The sequence below is a fragment of the Coptis chinensis genome, chromosome 2 (genome assembly GCF_015680905.1).
Source record: "Coptis chinensis isolate HL-2020 chromosome 2, ASM1568090v1, whole genome shotgun sequence".
In the NCBI taxonomy this organism is placed as follows: Eukaryota; Viridiplantae; Streptophyta; class Magnoliopsida; order Ranunculales; family Ranunculaceae; genus Coptis; species Coptis chinensis.
Window position 1 is genome coordinate 21,538,295 of NC_141457.1, and position 15,453 is coordinate 21,553,747.

The 15,453-nt window shown below is 40.2% G+C and overlaps 2 protein-coding genes and 1 long non-coding RNA gene across 3 annotated transcripts in view; 2 read left to right on the forward strand and 1 right to left on the reverse strand.

The window, feature by feature from the left end:
• Positions 1-11,223, forward strand: part of DCI1 (delta(3,5),delta(2,4)-dienoyl-CoA isomerase 1) — a 28,449-nt gene extending 17,226 nt beyond the window's left edge. The window contains exon 2 of the mRNA XM_086586954.1: positions 10,820-11,223. Coding sequence (XP_086443080.1) covers positions 10,820-11,010 — 191 coding nt within the window. The 3' untranslated portion in view covers positions 11,011-11,223. The remainder of the gene's footprint in view (positions 1-10,819) is intronic.
• Positions 7,566-10,806, reverse strand: LOC147515336 (uncharacterized). The gene is made up of 3 exons (XM_086595001.1): positions 8,384-10,806; positions 8,156-8,228; positions 7,566-8,014 (listed from the first exon to the last, which is right to left on the reverse strand). The coding sequence occupies exons 1-3, from the start codon at positions 8,826-8,828 to the stop codon at positions 7,687-7,689; spliced, it is 846 nt and encodes a 281-aa protein (XP_086451127.1). The 5' UTR covers positions 8,829-10,806; the 3' UTR covers positions 7,566-7,686.
• Positions 11,224-13,227: 2,004 nt separating the features above from the next.
• Positions 13,228-14,511, forward strand: LOC147515337 (uncharacterized). Its single transcript, XR_015210261.1, has 2 exons — positions 13,228-14,004; positions 14,118-14,511. It is a non-coding gene; the product is annotated as an uncharacterized LOC147515337 (long non-coding RNA).
• Positions 14,512-15,453: the final 942 nt, after the last annotated feature.

A 15,453-nucleotide genomic window follows, 5' to 3' on the forward strand; every position in this document is an offset into this window, starting at 1 on the left:
TAGAGGATGGGTCTCCCTTTGAGACCTAACTTTTACTGTCTCTCTTTCTACAAATGTCAAGGGTATATTTCTGTTGTGAAAGAAAAATGCCCTGTGATGAATGAGCCACTTCAATGCCCAAAAAATATTTGAGCTTGCCAAGATCCGATAGAAAATTTGGTCTCTAAGAAGCGTTTGACGCGTGTAATTGCTACATCATCATTGCCTGAAACGATGATATCATCAACATATATTAGTACGAAGGTTTTGGAGGTGCCTTCGCGAAGAATAAAGAGGGAATAATCAGCCTTGGATTGACAAAAACCAAGATCCAAAAGAACCGAGGATAACTCAACAAACCATTGTCGATGCTTGTTTCAAACCGTAAATGGATTTATTGAGGCGACAAACCCTCGTCTCCCCTTGTCGAAAGCAAAGCTAGGAGGCGTTGACATATAAACATCTTCATTCAAATCACCATGCAAAAAGCATTGTTCACATCCATTTGATGAAGTGACCACCCATGGATAGCAAAGAAGAGAAATAAGGGCTCGAATCGTCACAAGTTTGGCAACAAAAGCGAAGGTGTCATGATAATCAAGCCCTTCAATTTATAACAGCCTTTTGCTACTAAATGTGCTTTGGGGCGTTCCACAATAGCATCTGAATGGAATTTAGTTATGAATACCCATTTACAAGGAATGGGTTTTTTGTGTGCGGAGGAAGAGACACAAGGCTCCATGTATCATTCTTTTCGAGTCGCGGTAATTTCGGACGATTGCATCATCGCCAATGTGGTAATTTGACGGCTTGAGAAAAGGTTCGAGGATCATCCGTAGTAGGCAATAGTAGATAGAAAACTAGAATGTGTAACAGAATAATTTGAAGTATTAATGTATTTGTGAAGTGGGTAGGGAGTACCTTGCAATTCCGAATCCAACGAGGTAGGTGAGCATCCATGAGTAAGAACCGAACAAACATAGTCATTCAAGGCAGAAGGGCGAGCACGTTTGCGGGTTGGATGGACATACACCGGAGGAGGAATAATAGGAGGGGGTGGAGCGGTTACTGGAGATGGAGGAGTGGTGTTAGAGATAGGGGATGGCAAATTGGTTGGTGGGGATATTGATGGTGTAGGATTGTTGAGTTCAGCAAGTGGTAGGTGAGGATGTGGTTGTGCGAGCGGAAATTCAAAAGTGCCAGTGTCCTCAATTGGCAAAGGAGTCACATGAGATGGGTTGACTGTAGATATCCTAGCTAAAGGAAAAATATCTTCGTAAAAAACGACATCGAGAGATGTATATATAGAGTTAGAATCAATATCAAATATGTGATATCCTTTTTGGCCATGAGGATATCTGACAAAAAAGCTGGGTTTAGACGCTGATCAAATTTATGTTTTACATTTGCATTTCGGGCATAGCATAAACATCCAAAAGTGTGAAGATGATAATAACTTGGCATAGAACTAAATAATAATTCATGAGGGGATCGACCCGAAAGGATAGAAAAAAGCATTTTATTAATGAGGTACACAGCAACAAGAACACTTTCACCCCAAAATTTTAAGGGTAAATGCGCTTGGAAAAGAATAGCACGTTCTACTTCGAGAACATGACGATGTTTGCATTCTACGACGCCATTTTGTTGAGGAATCCCAACACTAATGCCATTTTGAGAAAAAAATTGATGCATTTCTTTAGGTGTAAATTCAGACCCATTATCAGATTGAACTTTTTGGATTTCTTTGAAAAATTTGTCTCCATTACCAGACGAAATAGAATGCACTTCTGATTGATATTGTCTTTTTATCATGGCAAAAAAATATTTGAACAAACTTTGAGTTTGAGATTTGACAGACATCAAAAAAATCCAAGTGCATATAGTGAAATCATCAACAATAGTAAAAAAAATAACGTGAACCATTAAGTGAAGGTTGAGTAAAAGGGCCCCAAATGTCACAATGAATTAATTGAAATGCTTTATTGGAAGTAATAGTACTAGAATAAAAAGGCAACCTGCCTTACTTAGCTTGGGGGCAAATGTCATAGAAGTGATTATTTGGACTAGAAATAGAAGCAAACTGTTTAACTAAACCTTTTAATGAACGAAAAGAAAGATGGCCTAAATGTCGATGCCAGAGATCCGATTGTAGGAGGTGCAACAACTGCTAAGGCTGTTTGGGAAGACTCATAGTAATATAGGCCATCATGGATGCTCCCTTACCCAATCGTCTTCCTCATTGACTGGTCCTGAAAGAAACAAGCGGTGGGAGTAAATAATAGTGACAAGTTATTAATTTTTGCTAGTTGACTGACAGATAATAAATTGAATTTAAAGGATGGTATATGAAAGACATTTTTGAGATGGATATTAGATGTGTAGAAAGAGAGACAGTAAAAGTTGGGTCTCAAAGTGAGACCTGTCCTCTATTTATAATAACAGAGTTACAATGTACATAGGTTGGGCCCAAGTATAGACCCAATAGGACTAATATTACAATACTCCCCCTCAAGCTGGTGCGAAGATATCCAATAGACCCAACTTGCCAATGGAAGAGTGAAGATCAGCAGGTCCCACTGGTTTGGTAAGAGTATTAACAATCTGTGACTTAGTCCTAACAAAGGACGGGGAGACAATCCCAGAACGAACTTCTCCCGCAAAAAATTCACATCAATCTCTATGTGCTTAGTCCATTTCATGTAGGATCAATCTGGTTAAACTAAATGGATGAACTTAATTGTCACAAATGAAGTCTGATGATGATCGGGCGTGCAAAACCAAGCTCTCCCAAAATAGATCGCAACCACATAATCTCACAAGTGCCCAAAGCTAGGGCACGATACTCAGCTTCAGCAGATGATCTGGAGGCAACAAACTGCTTATGGCTTTTCCATGAGATAAGGTGATTCCTATGAAAAGCACATAAGCCGGTAGTGGAACGACTGTCAATAAAACCTCCATAATCAGAATCAGTATAGCATTCTAAGGGACCCTGTGAACCGGCTACATAGAAGAGACCTAAGCCAGGGCAAGACTTTAGGTATTTCAAAATATGTTCCACTGCATCCATATGAGATTGACGTGGAGCATGCATGAACTGACTAACTCTGCTCACAGCATAGGCAATGTCTGGTCTAGTATTAACTAGATAAATAAGACGCCCAACAAGGCGCTGATAAGCTGATGGATCTGACAGTAATGGTCCCTTGTCTGCAACTAACCGGCTGTTAGGCACCATAGGAGTAGAAACTGGTCGACAAGCTAGCATCCCTGTATCAGTCAGAAGATCTAGAACATACTTTCACTGAGATAAGGAGATTCCCTTGGGACTACGTGCAATCTCAATGCCAAGAAAGTAACGTAGATGACCCAAGTTTTTAATCTCAAAAGACTTCCCAAGGGATTCCTTAATTTGTACAATGCCTGATGTATCGTCTCCTGTAATAATAATGTCGTCCACATATACAAGCAGATAAGTCGCGCCCCCGAGTTCCCCGAACAAACAATGTATGGTCCGAAAGTGGCACCCGGTAAATCCATATCAGAAGACAACCTCATTTGAATTTCATGAACCGGGCCTCGTGGTATTTGCTTAAGCCCATATAAAGACTTACGGAGTCGACAAACTTTCCCAGCATATTCCCTCACCACGAAAGCCTAGTGGGGGATCCATGTAAATCGTCTCGGCCAGATCTCCGTGAAGGAAGGCATTCTTCACATCCAACTGATGAAGAGGCCAATCATAAGAGGTAGCCAGGGAAATAAGAAGTCGAACAGATTTTAACTTGGCTACCGGAGCAAAGGTCGCACCAAAGTCACGTCCAGGTACCTGTGTAAATCCCTTAGCAACCAAACGGGCCTTATATCGTTCAACTATACCATCTGCCAAGTACTTTACTGTAAAAACCCATTTGCACCCAACAGAGCAAGTCTTGGGAGGTAAAGCAACCATTTCCCAAGTCTGATTCTGCTCAAGGGCTGTCATCTCAGCCTGCATAGCGGCTACCCAATGTGGATCTGACAGAGCCTTAGAAACTGATTGCGGTATCCGAATGGAGGAAACCGCAGTTAGATATGTCTGATAGGAAAGAGATACACCCTGACAAGAGACAAATTGCGCAATAGGATGGTTAGTGGGAAAACCGTATTTGTCTGGGGGATGCCTAGTCCTGGAAGAAAATCGAGGGGGCTCAACAACAGGAGAATCAACAGGAGCAATCATAGGGGAGTCAACAGTAGGAGCAAGCAATCACAGTAGGTAGATCACTAGAAGGTGAAGGAATGTACCCGAGGCGCCGGGGCGAGCATGAAAGCATGAGTAGAAGTCGCGATTTAGTATACACCTGAATGGTTTAGTAGGAGGGACCACCAGAGGAGTATCAAAGACAAGAACAGGATAAACAACGGAAGACGCCTCCTCTGGAGAGGACAAAGGTTCCTGCACAGATGTATAAGGACCAAAATATGCACTATGCTCAACAAATGTGATATCCAAGGTATGATAGAGGCGACGACTAGGTGGATGATAACAACGATACCCCTTGGACATAGGGGAATACCCTAGAAAGACACCAAATGGATTTATCATCCAATTTGGTCCGCGTAGGACTCTTATCATGAACATAGCAAACACAGCCAAACACCCGGGGAATAATGGGAAACAGAACACGACTGGGGTATACAACTTGAAGAGGGGCCTTACCATTAAGAACTCTACTGGGTGTGCGGTTTTGAAGGTAGGCAGCGGTAAGAACCGCATAATGCCAATAGGACTGAGGAACATGCATACCTTGCAACAAACACCGAACTACATCCATAGACTCCGATTTTTTCGTTTAGCAACACCATTTTGCTTAGGTGTATAAGGACAGGTCAGTTGCTGAAGGATACCCTGTTGGTTAAGACCGGCGACAAATTCGTTGGAAACATACTCCTTCGCATTATCAGACCGAAGTCTGTGAACCACAATATTTGAACTGAGTTTTAATGAGCTGGAGAAACCGAGTGAAAACAGGGAGAACCTCAGATTTCTTGCGAAGTAAATAGATCCAAGTACACCGGGTATGGTCATCTATAAAGGTCACGTAGTACCTATGGCCAGAGAGGGTAGTCACAGGAGAAGGGGCCCAAACATCCGTATGAATCACATCAAACATACAAGGAGATCTAGAAATGCGAGGAATATAAGAATTACGCACATGTTTAGACAAAGAACAAGTATCACAATGAAAAATAGTATTTTTGCATGCTGTTATTAATTCAGGAAATAAAGTACATAGATACTTGAAATTGACATGGCCCAACCGAGCATGCCAACTTTTCGAAAACAGGGAGAACCTCAGATTTCTTGCGAAGTAAATAGATCCAAGTACACCGAGTATGGTCATCTATAAAGGTCATGTAGTACCTATGGCCAGAGAGGGTAGTCACAGGAGAAGGGGCCCAAACATCCGTATGAATCACATCAAACATACAAGGAGATCTAGAAATGCGAGGAATATAAGAATTACGCACATGTTTAGACAAAGAACAAGTATCACAATGAAAAAGAGTATTTTTGCATGCTGTTATTAATTCAGGAAATAAAGTACATAGATACTTGAAATTGACATGGCCCAACCGAGCATGCCAACTTTTCAAAGACTCAACAGAAAACAAATAACGACCTAACACAGGCAACACACTAGCATACAAACTCGATACTGGTGGAACAGGTACTGGAACAAGGGGGGGATTTCCAAAGTAGTATAGTCCCACATGCTCATAGCCCCTGCCAAAAATCTGCCTCGTACTCAGGTTCTGAAGATAACAAGAATGGGGTAAGAAAACAACAGAACAGTGATAATCTTTGGCAAGACGACTAACAGATAACATGCTAAGTGCTAAGTGAGGAACATGTAAGACTGACTCTAAAGAGATAGCAGGGGATAACTGAATAGTACCCTTACGGGTAATAGTGATGTATGAGCCATCCCATAGCGGTGACGGATGTGAAAAGGGTGTGCTATCGACAATCATCTAGACTCACCAACCATATGATCATTTGCCCGGAATCAAGGACCCAAACCGGATGGAGGCGGGACGAACATGGAGCGATAGATGTACACCGTGGCGCGAGCCATGGCGAAGTACTAGATGTCCCCTCACGTAGAGACATAGCATGCATAAGCTGATCAATTTGTCTTTGGGTAAAAGTCCCAGAATCCTCAGAAACTCCCCTTGAATGATGACTACCAGAAATATCAGCAATAGCTGCAATACGAGGCTTGCTGCCTCCTAAGCCCCTCGACCCCCTCTTGGGACGAAGCTCTGGATGCAACTGATAGCAACTGTCAATAAGGTGGCCACTGCCCTTGCAATGATCACAAAAGCTGCCCACGAAGTGTTCCGGATGGAACAGTAGAACGAAAGCCAACAGAAGACCCCTGGGGTCGAGTAGTAGCAACAAACGCCATCTGATCAGCAGAAGACGGTGCATCAGAAACCACTGGAGAAGAAGTAATCCGAACACGACGCTCATGTTTCTCAATAACGGCATACGCCTCACCAAGAGATGGAAGAGGTGCAGTATTGAGAACTTGAGTGCGAATGGCTTCAAAATCAGAGTGAAGACCAATAAGGAACTGATGAACTCTCTGCTTCTCCTCACGCTTCTGAAGAGCGGCCATAATAGTCGGTGTCATATTAGTAATACTGGATAGGGAAGTGTAAGCAGAAAGCTCCTCCTAGCGCTTCTTCAAGTACCCAAAGTAAGCTAAGACATAAAGAGCCCCCTGTGTAGCCTGACCCAACTCACGGTAGAGCTCATAAATTCGAACCTCATTGTTCGTAGTAGCATACATTTCGGAGAGAGCAGCCCACAAACCATCAACAGTCTCATAAAAGGTAAACATCTCATAGACATCAGACTCCATAGAGTTGAACAACCAACTTAGAATCATACAATTGGTCATGGACCAACTATTGTAGGTAGGGTTTGTATTAATTGGACAAATCATCTTGTTGGGAACAAGCCAATCCATCTTCCCTTTGGCCCCCAAAAAATAAGCCGAAACGTAGCGAGCCCAAGAGGAAATTCCGCCCATTAAGAAGAAGAGCAAAGTAATTTTTTCAAGAAGAGAAATTATTCAACAAGGAGACATCATCTGTACCTTTAGAATCTTTATCTGTCATGATAAGGGATATAGTGCAAAGAATAGTACCTTGATGTGAGAAAAAAGTTATAATCGCCGGAAACCTGCCGGAAAAAAGTGATAAACGCCGGAAACATATCGGAAAACTGTGATAAACGCCAGAAACCTACCGGAAAACAGTAGGAGGCAGCACAAGTCAGGCGCTCAGATGAGCCGCTCATTGGCACAGGTCAGGTGCAACATGCGTCGCTGCCCGGGCCATGAAGAAAGAAAGGGGTGGCGGCTAGGGTGGTGGCTAGGGTTCGATCTCCTTACTTCTCTCTTCCTGTTTTTTCTGATACCATGTAGAAAGAGAGACAATAAAAGTTGGGTCTCAAAGTGAGACCTATCTTCTATTTATAATAACAGAGTTACAATGTACATAGGTTGGGCCCAAGTATAGGCCCAATAGGACTAATATTACAATAAGATGAAAGAATGACATCGCCAACATGTAGAATAGGGGCTTTAGTTCCATCACGTAGTTGAACAAAATATGGCTTTTGACATGCTTTGTAAGAGGTGAATAAGGTTAATGGAGTGCACATATGGTTTGAAGCATGGAATTTGGAGGACCAGAAAGAGCAATACCTGTGAGCCCAGAGGTGCCAGAGTAAATGTTACCTGAAGCCATCATAGCTAATAACTTACTATGTTGTTCCTTTGTAAAAGCCGGTGGTTTAGTCTTGGGCGGATAGCCATTAAGTTTGAAGCACCGTTCTTTACTATGACCATCAATTCCACAGTGATCACAATGATAATGTGGCTTGCCACGATTATTATTGTTGTTGTTCTGGCGAAACCCATTATGAACGGGACGACAAGGATTCGTATTTGAATGAGTGTGGTTAGTGCTGCTCCTTCAGTGATAGGGAATGAAAGAGAATGAATTTCTTGCTGCTTCTCTTCTTGCCTGATGAGAGAGTAAATTTTAGTCGCATTAGGAAATGGATCCATTAACAAGATCTAACTGAGGGGAGCTGAAAAGCGATCATGGAGACCCTGCAAAAACTCCATTGCTCTGTCTTGATGAAGTCGACCAGAGAGTGCCTTTCCACCACCACAAGTACATGGCTGTAATGTGTTAAAGGAATTGAGTTCATCCCATAACGATTTGAGTTTAGTATAGTACGCCGAAACAGACATATCGTCTTGTTTCAAAGAAGAAATAGATTAAGTTCTATAGTAGAGGAAGATGTAACTGAAATTTATGAGAGGTTATATAATACAGATGGGGATCTGCAAAATCCCAGCAAAAAAAAGAAGAAGAAATAGATGCTTCAACTGGTAGATTTTTGGAGCATTGGTTTGTGAGAACCGCTCAGCAAGATCAACCCAAATTTCTCTTGCAGTGTCTGCATAGAGAATACTACCACGGATATCGGTAGATACTGAATTGAGAATCCAAGACCCCACAAGGTCATTGCATCGTTCCCATTGGCGTAAGCTTTTGGTGTCTTTGTCATCGGGTTTTTTGATCGAATTATCAACAAAACCAAGTTTGTTCTTGGCGTTGAGAGCTTTAGTGATAGCACGATGCCACGATGAATAGTTATCGCCTGAAAGATGAGGCGTAACAAGAACAACAGTTGGGCTGTCTGAATGATGGATGAAATAGGGATCAATGGTTAGACTGTCAGGAGAGCCATTAGTGTTGTCGTTAGGAGTCGTCATTTGGGAGGGAGGAGGGGAACAAAACAAAAAACTATATAATAGAATCGGAATGCTCCGATACCATCTAAAGTTAGAATTAAGAGTGTTTTGATGTCTACCTCCAAATTACTTTAGAGAGACTCTTTTGATTGTATTATATAGATAAACGGTGCAGTAGATGGAAAGTCTTCATCCAGTTGAGGAAGATCTTTCTCAAATGTATGCAATACAAAGTATGGAAAGAAAGTAAATATCTACACAAGAGTTATATCCAACTATAGAGTATCTACGTACGATATACAACTGGCTAAGTATACAACAAGATCTACAGCTTGCTGTGCCAACCTTCATACACACGTTAACAAAGAATACAAGGGGTAAAGAACAAAAGAAAAATTGTAGGATGCCTACCAAGAAGAACCTTCCCTATTGTTTGGCCCTAAAATGACTCCACAATTGGCTAGCGCATCAGCCGAAAAGTTGACCTCCCTCCATGTAGAAGAAATGACAACATGAGGCAAGGATCCAACTCATCCAAGAACATGACTCCATCTGCTCCTTAGCTTCTAAGGGATCTCCTTACAACCAAAACCATGAATTACAGCAGTAGAGTCGACTTCTATCCATAGGTTCAGCTGCCCCTCATTTACAGCTCTTTCAGCACCTTCAACTATAGCATAACACTCATTCATGAAACTTGTATTTGGTTGGCTGCCTTTGGTAACAGTTCCCAATACTTGTGCATTTTCATCTCTTAAAATGACTCCAATACCTGCAGGCCCAGGGTTTCCTTTGACTGAGCCATCCGTGTTCATCTTGATAAAGTTCAGGGAAGGGGGTAGCCATTGGAGTCAATATGTTAGGTAGTTACGTATGTGACTACAGTATTTGGATATTGAATCAGCAGCCAAGCCAAGCCAACGATTCTTTGTGGTTTTAGTGAGGTTTTTAGACCGTTGAACCGACATTTTTCTTTCATAAACACATGCTCGACCCTTTTGGTTTTGTCCACCACTTCACAGTTTGGAGATAAATTCAAACTAGGTTATGGTCACAGAATTTCTTAAGTAACTTTTCGTTTGGTAAGTTTCATTCCCCCTTGATTCCTGGAGCCAGGAATCTTCACTCCGCAAGTGATGTGCTGTACTTTGCTTGCAATAGACGGTGATGATATCTAGTGAGCAGATATAATCACATGTCCATGGGCATCGACTCTGCAGTCTTGTATGGGGAAACACTGTTGTTTTTAGAGTTCTTTCGTAATTACAAATTAGATAGTTGTAGTATGGATCTGACATGCTCATTCTTTAAATGCATATATGGGCTTCTTTGTTGGTGGAGTTACAAACATTGTGATGTGTTGAGTCGAAGATGATCTGTTATATGATTTTATATACTGAAAGCTACATAAGAATTTGGATTCCTGTAAACAACTTACGAGTAACAAAATTTTGTATTCTTCTAGTGATGATGACCAGTAGCTTATTGTGAAATGCAAGTCATTAATGTTGGATTCCGAGTTCCATTTACCCAATTGTAGGGTTTGAAATTGGAAGAACTTGTATTTAGGTGGGATGCTGTGATTGAGGCTTACACTGCTGTGCCGAGTGAATCTCTCACACTGCATCATTATCATTAATATAATATATAATATCTTGTTTTGCTGATAAAAATAAAAACAGATTTAAGTTGCAATGATTCTAAGGTTTTTTATCTTCAATTATCTCGTACTCTTATGCAATGGAGCTATTCGGATGTTAAAGCCTCTTCGGATCTTCTCTCACATGTAGTTCCAAATTTAGGATGAAACAATGTTGAAAATTCAGTATCTGCAAACGACTCAATGTCAAAACAAAATCATGTGTGACCCATGCATATTACCTGCATCGTAAAGTTCAAAATGTAGATAACTCCACACCATCTCTCCCAAAAAATTCATAAATAGACTAACTAGAACTCTACTATGATATCTGGTTTATCGTTTGGTACTAACACAGAGGAAACAATGACAGGTATAGCAGCAAAGTCACCCCTGGCCGTTACTGGAACAAAGGAGGTATTACTCAGAAGTAGGGAAATAACTACAGATCAGGGGTTGGATTATATAGCTACATGGAATTCTGCAATGCTTCTCTCTGATGACTTAAACGAAGCAATTTCAGCTCATGTTCAAAAGAGGAAACCTTTCTTTGCGAAGCTTTGATGATTGCTTTCAGGATATGCTGTTAGCAATAAGCCTTTACCTTTGTTGTATAGACTCAGTGGATAGCTGATAACCTGATATCCCTTTTGCACATTTCCACTTCAAGGGGGGATGCACTTTTGCACTGATCTTGTAATAATAAAATCAGGCACCTTTGGACCGATCTTGTATTAATAAAATCAGTCACGCATGTGATGGCTGGCACATTTTTCCTGTTTGACTCCCTTTCTCTATGCTATATATCTTTTCTTCTTTATGCTGTATCGTAAATTGGGACCAGATAAAAATCCCGAATTGCTATACAGGTTACTGAATGATTGGCCAGTAATCTGATCTTTAGATGTTTCTTGAGTGTTTTGTGTTGAGATCAGTATATTTGGGTGATTGACATGTTATCAACTATTAATTTGTAGAGGAAATAAGAATACTGATCACCAATACTTGAAATCGCATGACATGGTTGGAAGTGGAAAGTGATTCCACCCTATGCATCACTTGCATTGCTTTTTCCGTGATGTGCATGTGAAAAACGAGAATAATGGCTGGAAAGTGGAAAGTGTCTTCTTTCCATATCTCATTCCGCTGACACAAGAAATTTTACTTATCGTTCGGCACCAAACCAACCGTCCAAGTACAGTCTTCGAAATTATAATTGAAATGTAGATTCTAGAGATGGTGATAGAGATGTTACATCCTTACATAATACAAGTGAAACAAACTAGATGTCAGAAAAACAAAGAACAGTGAAATACTCTACTGGTACGCTTCTTCAAAAGTAAAAAACACAGAACTGTGAGAAACTCTACTAGTACTTCTTCGAAATACGTCAGTTGCATGGAATTGACAATTTTGTGACGTGCCAATATAAATTCCTGGGCATATCAACTTCAAGCATTTTGAGGAGGAGCATCTCATGGCTAACAACTTGAAGCTGTTGCTGAGGGTATGTTTGTTTTACTACTTTGAAGATTTTTATTATTTTGCGTCATGTATGATTATTATAATTGTATGATTTATGAATTTGTTTTTCCAAATTTTGGGTTTATTATTCATGACTGCAAGTTATACATTGGTATTATTCATGACTCGTGACTGAAAAATGAAATGATGTATTGATCAAGTAGATAACTAGAATAACTGCTAGGCAGTGGGGAGAGCGACAGAGGGTGCGTTTTGGGGGGGGTGGGGTTTGGCGAAGAAGAGGAGAGAGATTGAGTTTTGAGGACAGTCAGACGAACACCAACCAATTGACATTCTGGACCCCCTCCGCTCACTCAAACAAAAGAAGCATATGGGGTTTTTTTTTTGGGGGGGGGGGGAGAGATTTGGCAAGAAAATAGACGCCAGAGTGTGCAAGGAAGTTCTGATAGTGTGAATGGGTTGAAATGGTTGATTTGTGTTAGTTTTATGCCCCTCCTTGTCTTGCATACTTCCGTAGTAGAAGAACTTGCGAGTCACAAATTATCCCTGAAATTTAGACCCCACAGACAGCCTTACCAAGTTTTTGTATGTGCATCAGAGAGTTCTTTTGATAAAATCAATTTTCTGTAACCCTTTGTATAATGACTTGACCGTAATTGTCCTACATAATGTTCTTTAAAGGAATATTGATTTGTACTAATCATACATAGATATGTAGATTTGAATTCCTTTAAACTTTAGCAGTTTAGCTCAACTTGTTTTTAGTTCTTTAGCAAGAAAAATAGCAGTTTAGATTTCCACCCCCAGCAACTTTGCCAATTAGACTTCCACCCCCAGTTTTTCGATTATTAGACTTCCGCCCCCAATTTCACAGCATGACCAAATCAACTCTCTTTGACTAGATTCCGTCTGTTTTGTGCTTGTACAATGTCAAATCTACCCTTCACCATGTAAAAGGTCAAAAATACCCATTGACTCTTCCAAGACCAAAATCATTCAAATTGCCACGTGTCATCATCCTATCTATTTAATCCAACGTACACCAAAAAAATTCTTAAATGACACCTACTACCCTTGCTTACCAAATATTACCGAACTACCCTCACTCATGTTTAAAACCCCCCCCCCCCTCTGCCACGTGTCATCATCCTAACAGGCATCTTAAGTTAGTAAGCCAACATCTCAAACCACTCTATCAGCTTTTCTTTTCAAAGATAATATAATAAAAAATACAATGTAAGAACAAAAGTATTGTTCATCTTCCTCTCTCTCCCCCACCTATGTTATGGTCGGAGGTCATCTGTATAAATAAATTTAATGATCTACCCCCACAAAATTCTTGATTACTAACGAATTTCAAGTTCAAATTCATCTCTTCACAAGATAATGATCTACAAAAGTTAAAATGATTTCACTCCAAATAAACAAGTTACAATCCAAATCATGAAACCCAAATAATTGGGTATCTCTTATATTTGTCCACATACTTATTTCCAAAGTATAAATGGATCGCACCTTCACCCATTGTGTAAATCAATCTTCCAAAGTAAACACTCACACAAACTAAAGTTATCAGACATGGCAGAGAAGGAAGGAGGAATTGTCAAGAAGGGACATGAAGAGGGCACAAAAATGGTCATTGCTCTTCTTAAAGAATTTGGACTCCCTCTTGGCCTTCTTCCTCTTGAGAACATAACCGAAGTCTGTTTTGTAAGAACTACTGGTTATATGTGGATTATCCAGGAAAAGAAGGTGGAACATAATTTTAAGATTGTAAGCAAACTTGTGAGCTATGATACCGAAATTCAGGGCGTTGACCTTGTTAATAATCGAAAACCAGTTTTATGTGTTCTAGTACTAAATCTTGTCGAAGCCCTTTTACTTATTCTGGAATCCCATTTGAAGGTTCCTACTTCAATTCCCACTTCTACATATGTAGTCTTCTTAGCTGAAGTAAGTAACACAATCATTTGCAGGTCTATGTTCAAATTCAATACAAAGTTGCTAATAAAAGAGTTCAGAAATACTAAACTGAACTAGAAATAAAGGTTAGAGAAGTTTCTTAATAAACAGGTATTATATATACTTCATTACCCATAATGTGCATAAAGTCTTGGGTTATCTTGGACTTTTGTAATTTTCTGACTTTTGTGTGACATTTTCATTGCTTTTCGGGAATGAGAAAGCTGAAATACTTCTGGAATACTTCATCAGTGGATGCACAACAGATTGTGAGATGCAGAGATGCTGGAAGGGGAAGTGAGTTAGGGTTGTCGACTCTCTATTTTTATTTGTTGTTTGTCTAAAATTCAGTGAACTTGTAAGAGTGTTCTCATTACAACTCGTGTTGTTGAATTATTAAGAAGCTAAATTGTTCTAATGCAGATGCAAAACTTCATAGTTTGTACTTGGTGGTGGTGTTTCTGAATTCGGGTCACAGTGATGAATGCTGACTTGGTGGAGATTGCGTTCGTGTGATCAGGATTCAAGACACCATACCTAAGGTCTTCATGTTGTTATCCAGTAGTATGTATTGATACTTCTTGTAGAGAAGTTCAAGTTGCTAAGGCAAGTTCAAAAGAGTATTAGAGACTTAGAGTATATAGATCATTAAATTTATTTATACACATAACCTCCGACTATCACATAGGTGGGGGAGAGATGGAGAAGATGAACAGTACTTTTGTTCTTATGTTATGTTGTATTTTTTATTATATAGCTGATAGAGTGGTTTGAGATGTTGGTTTACTAACTTAAGATGCCTGTTACGATGATGACACGTGGAAGAAGAGGTAAACATGAGTGAGGGCATTTCGGTAAATTTTGGTAAGCAAGGGTAGTGGGTGTCATTTAAGAATTTTTTTGGTGTACGTTGGATTAAATGGATAAGATGATGACACGTGGCAATTGGAATGATCTTGGTCTTGGAAGAGTCCATGGGTATTTTAGACATTTTACATAGTGAAGGGTAGATTTGACATTGCACAAACACGAAACAGACAGAATCTAGTCAAAGAGAATTGACTTGGTCATGCTGTGAAATTGGGGGTGGAAGTCTAATAATCGAAAAACTAGGGGTGGAAGTCTAATTGGCAAAGTTGCTGGGGGTGGAAATCTAATTCAGTCAGAAAAATATAACCAGAATGGTACTATTCTATTAATGGATAAAGAGGACTTAAAGAATATAAGGGGTAAAGAACAAAGAAAAAATTGTAGAATGCCTACAGGGCCCCCTAATTACTGGTTCTTCAATCTAACGTAGATCATTTGGGAGTCCTTTACTTTATATAATAGTGGATGCCTACCAAAAAGAACCTTCACTATTGTTCGGCCCTAGAATGACCCCACAATTGGCTAGAGCATCAGCTGAAAAGTTGACCTCCCTCCATGAAGAAGAAATGACAACGTGACTCAAGGATCCAACTCATCCAAGAACATGATTCCATCTGCTGCTTAGCTTCTAAGGGATCTCCTTACAACCAAAAGCATGAATTGCAGCAGTAGAGTCTGCTTCTATCCATA

What these genes read in the sequence shown, in the direction of transcription:
- LOC147515336 (XM_086595001.1), bottom strand. Translation starts at nt 8,828, where the DNA reads ATGACGACTCCTAACGACAACACTAATGGCTCTCCTGACAGTCTAACC. An exon ending in GATTTTGCAGATCCCCATCT is followed by an intron (nt 8,229 to 8,383) that starts GTATTATATAAC and finishes AACACATTACAG; the next exon opens with CCATGTACTTGTGGTGGTGG. An exon ending in AGCAATGGAGTTTTTGCAGG is followed by an intron (nt 8,015 to 8,155) that starts GTCTCCATGATC and finishes CTATCACTGAAG; the next exon opens with GAGCAGCACTAACCACACTC.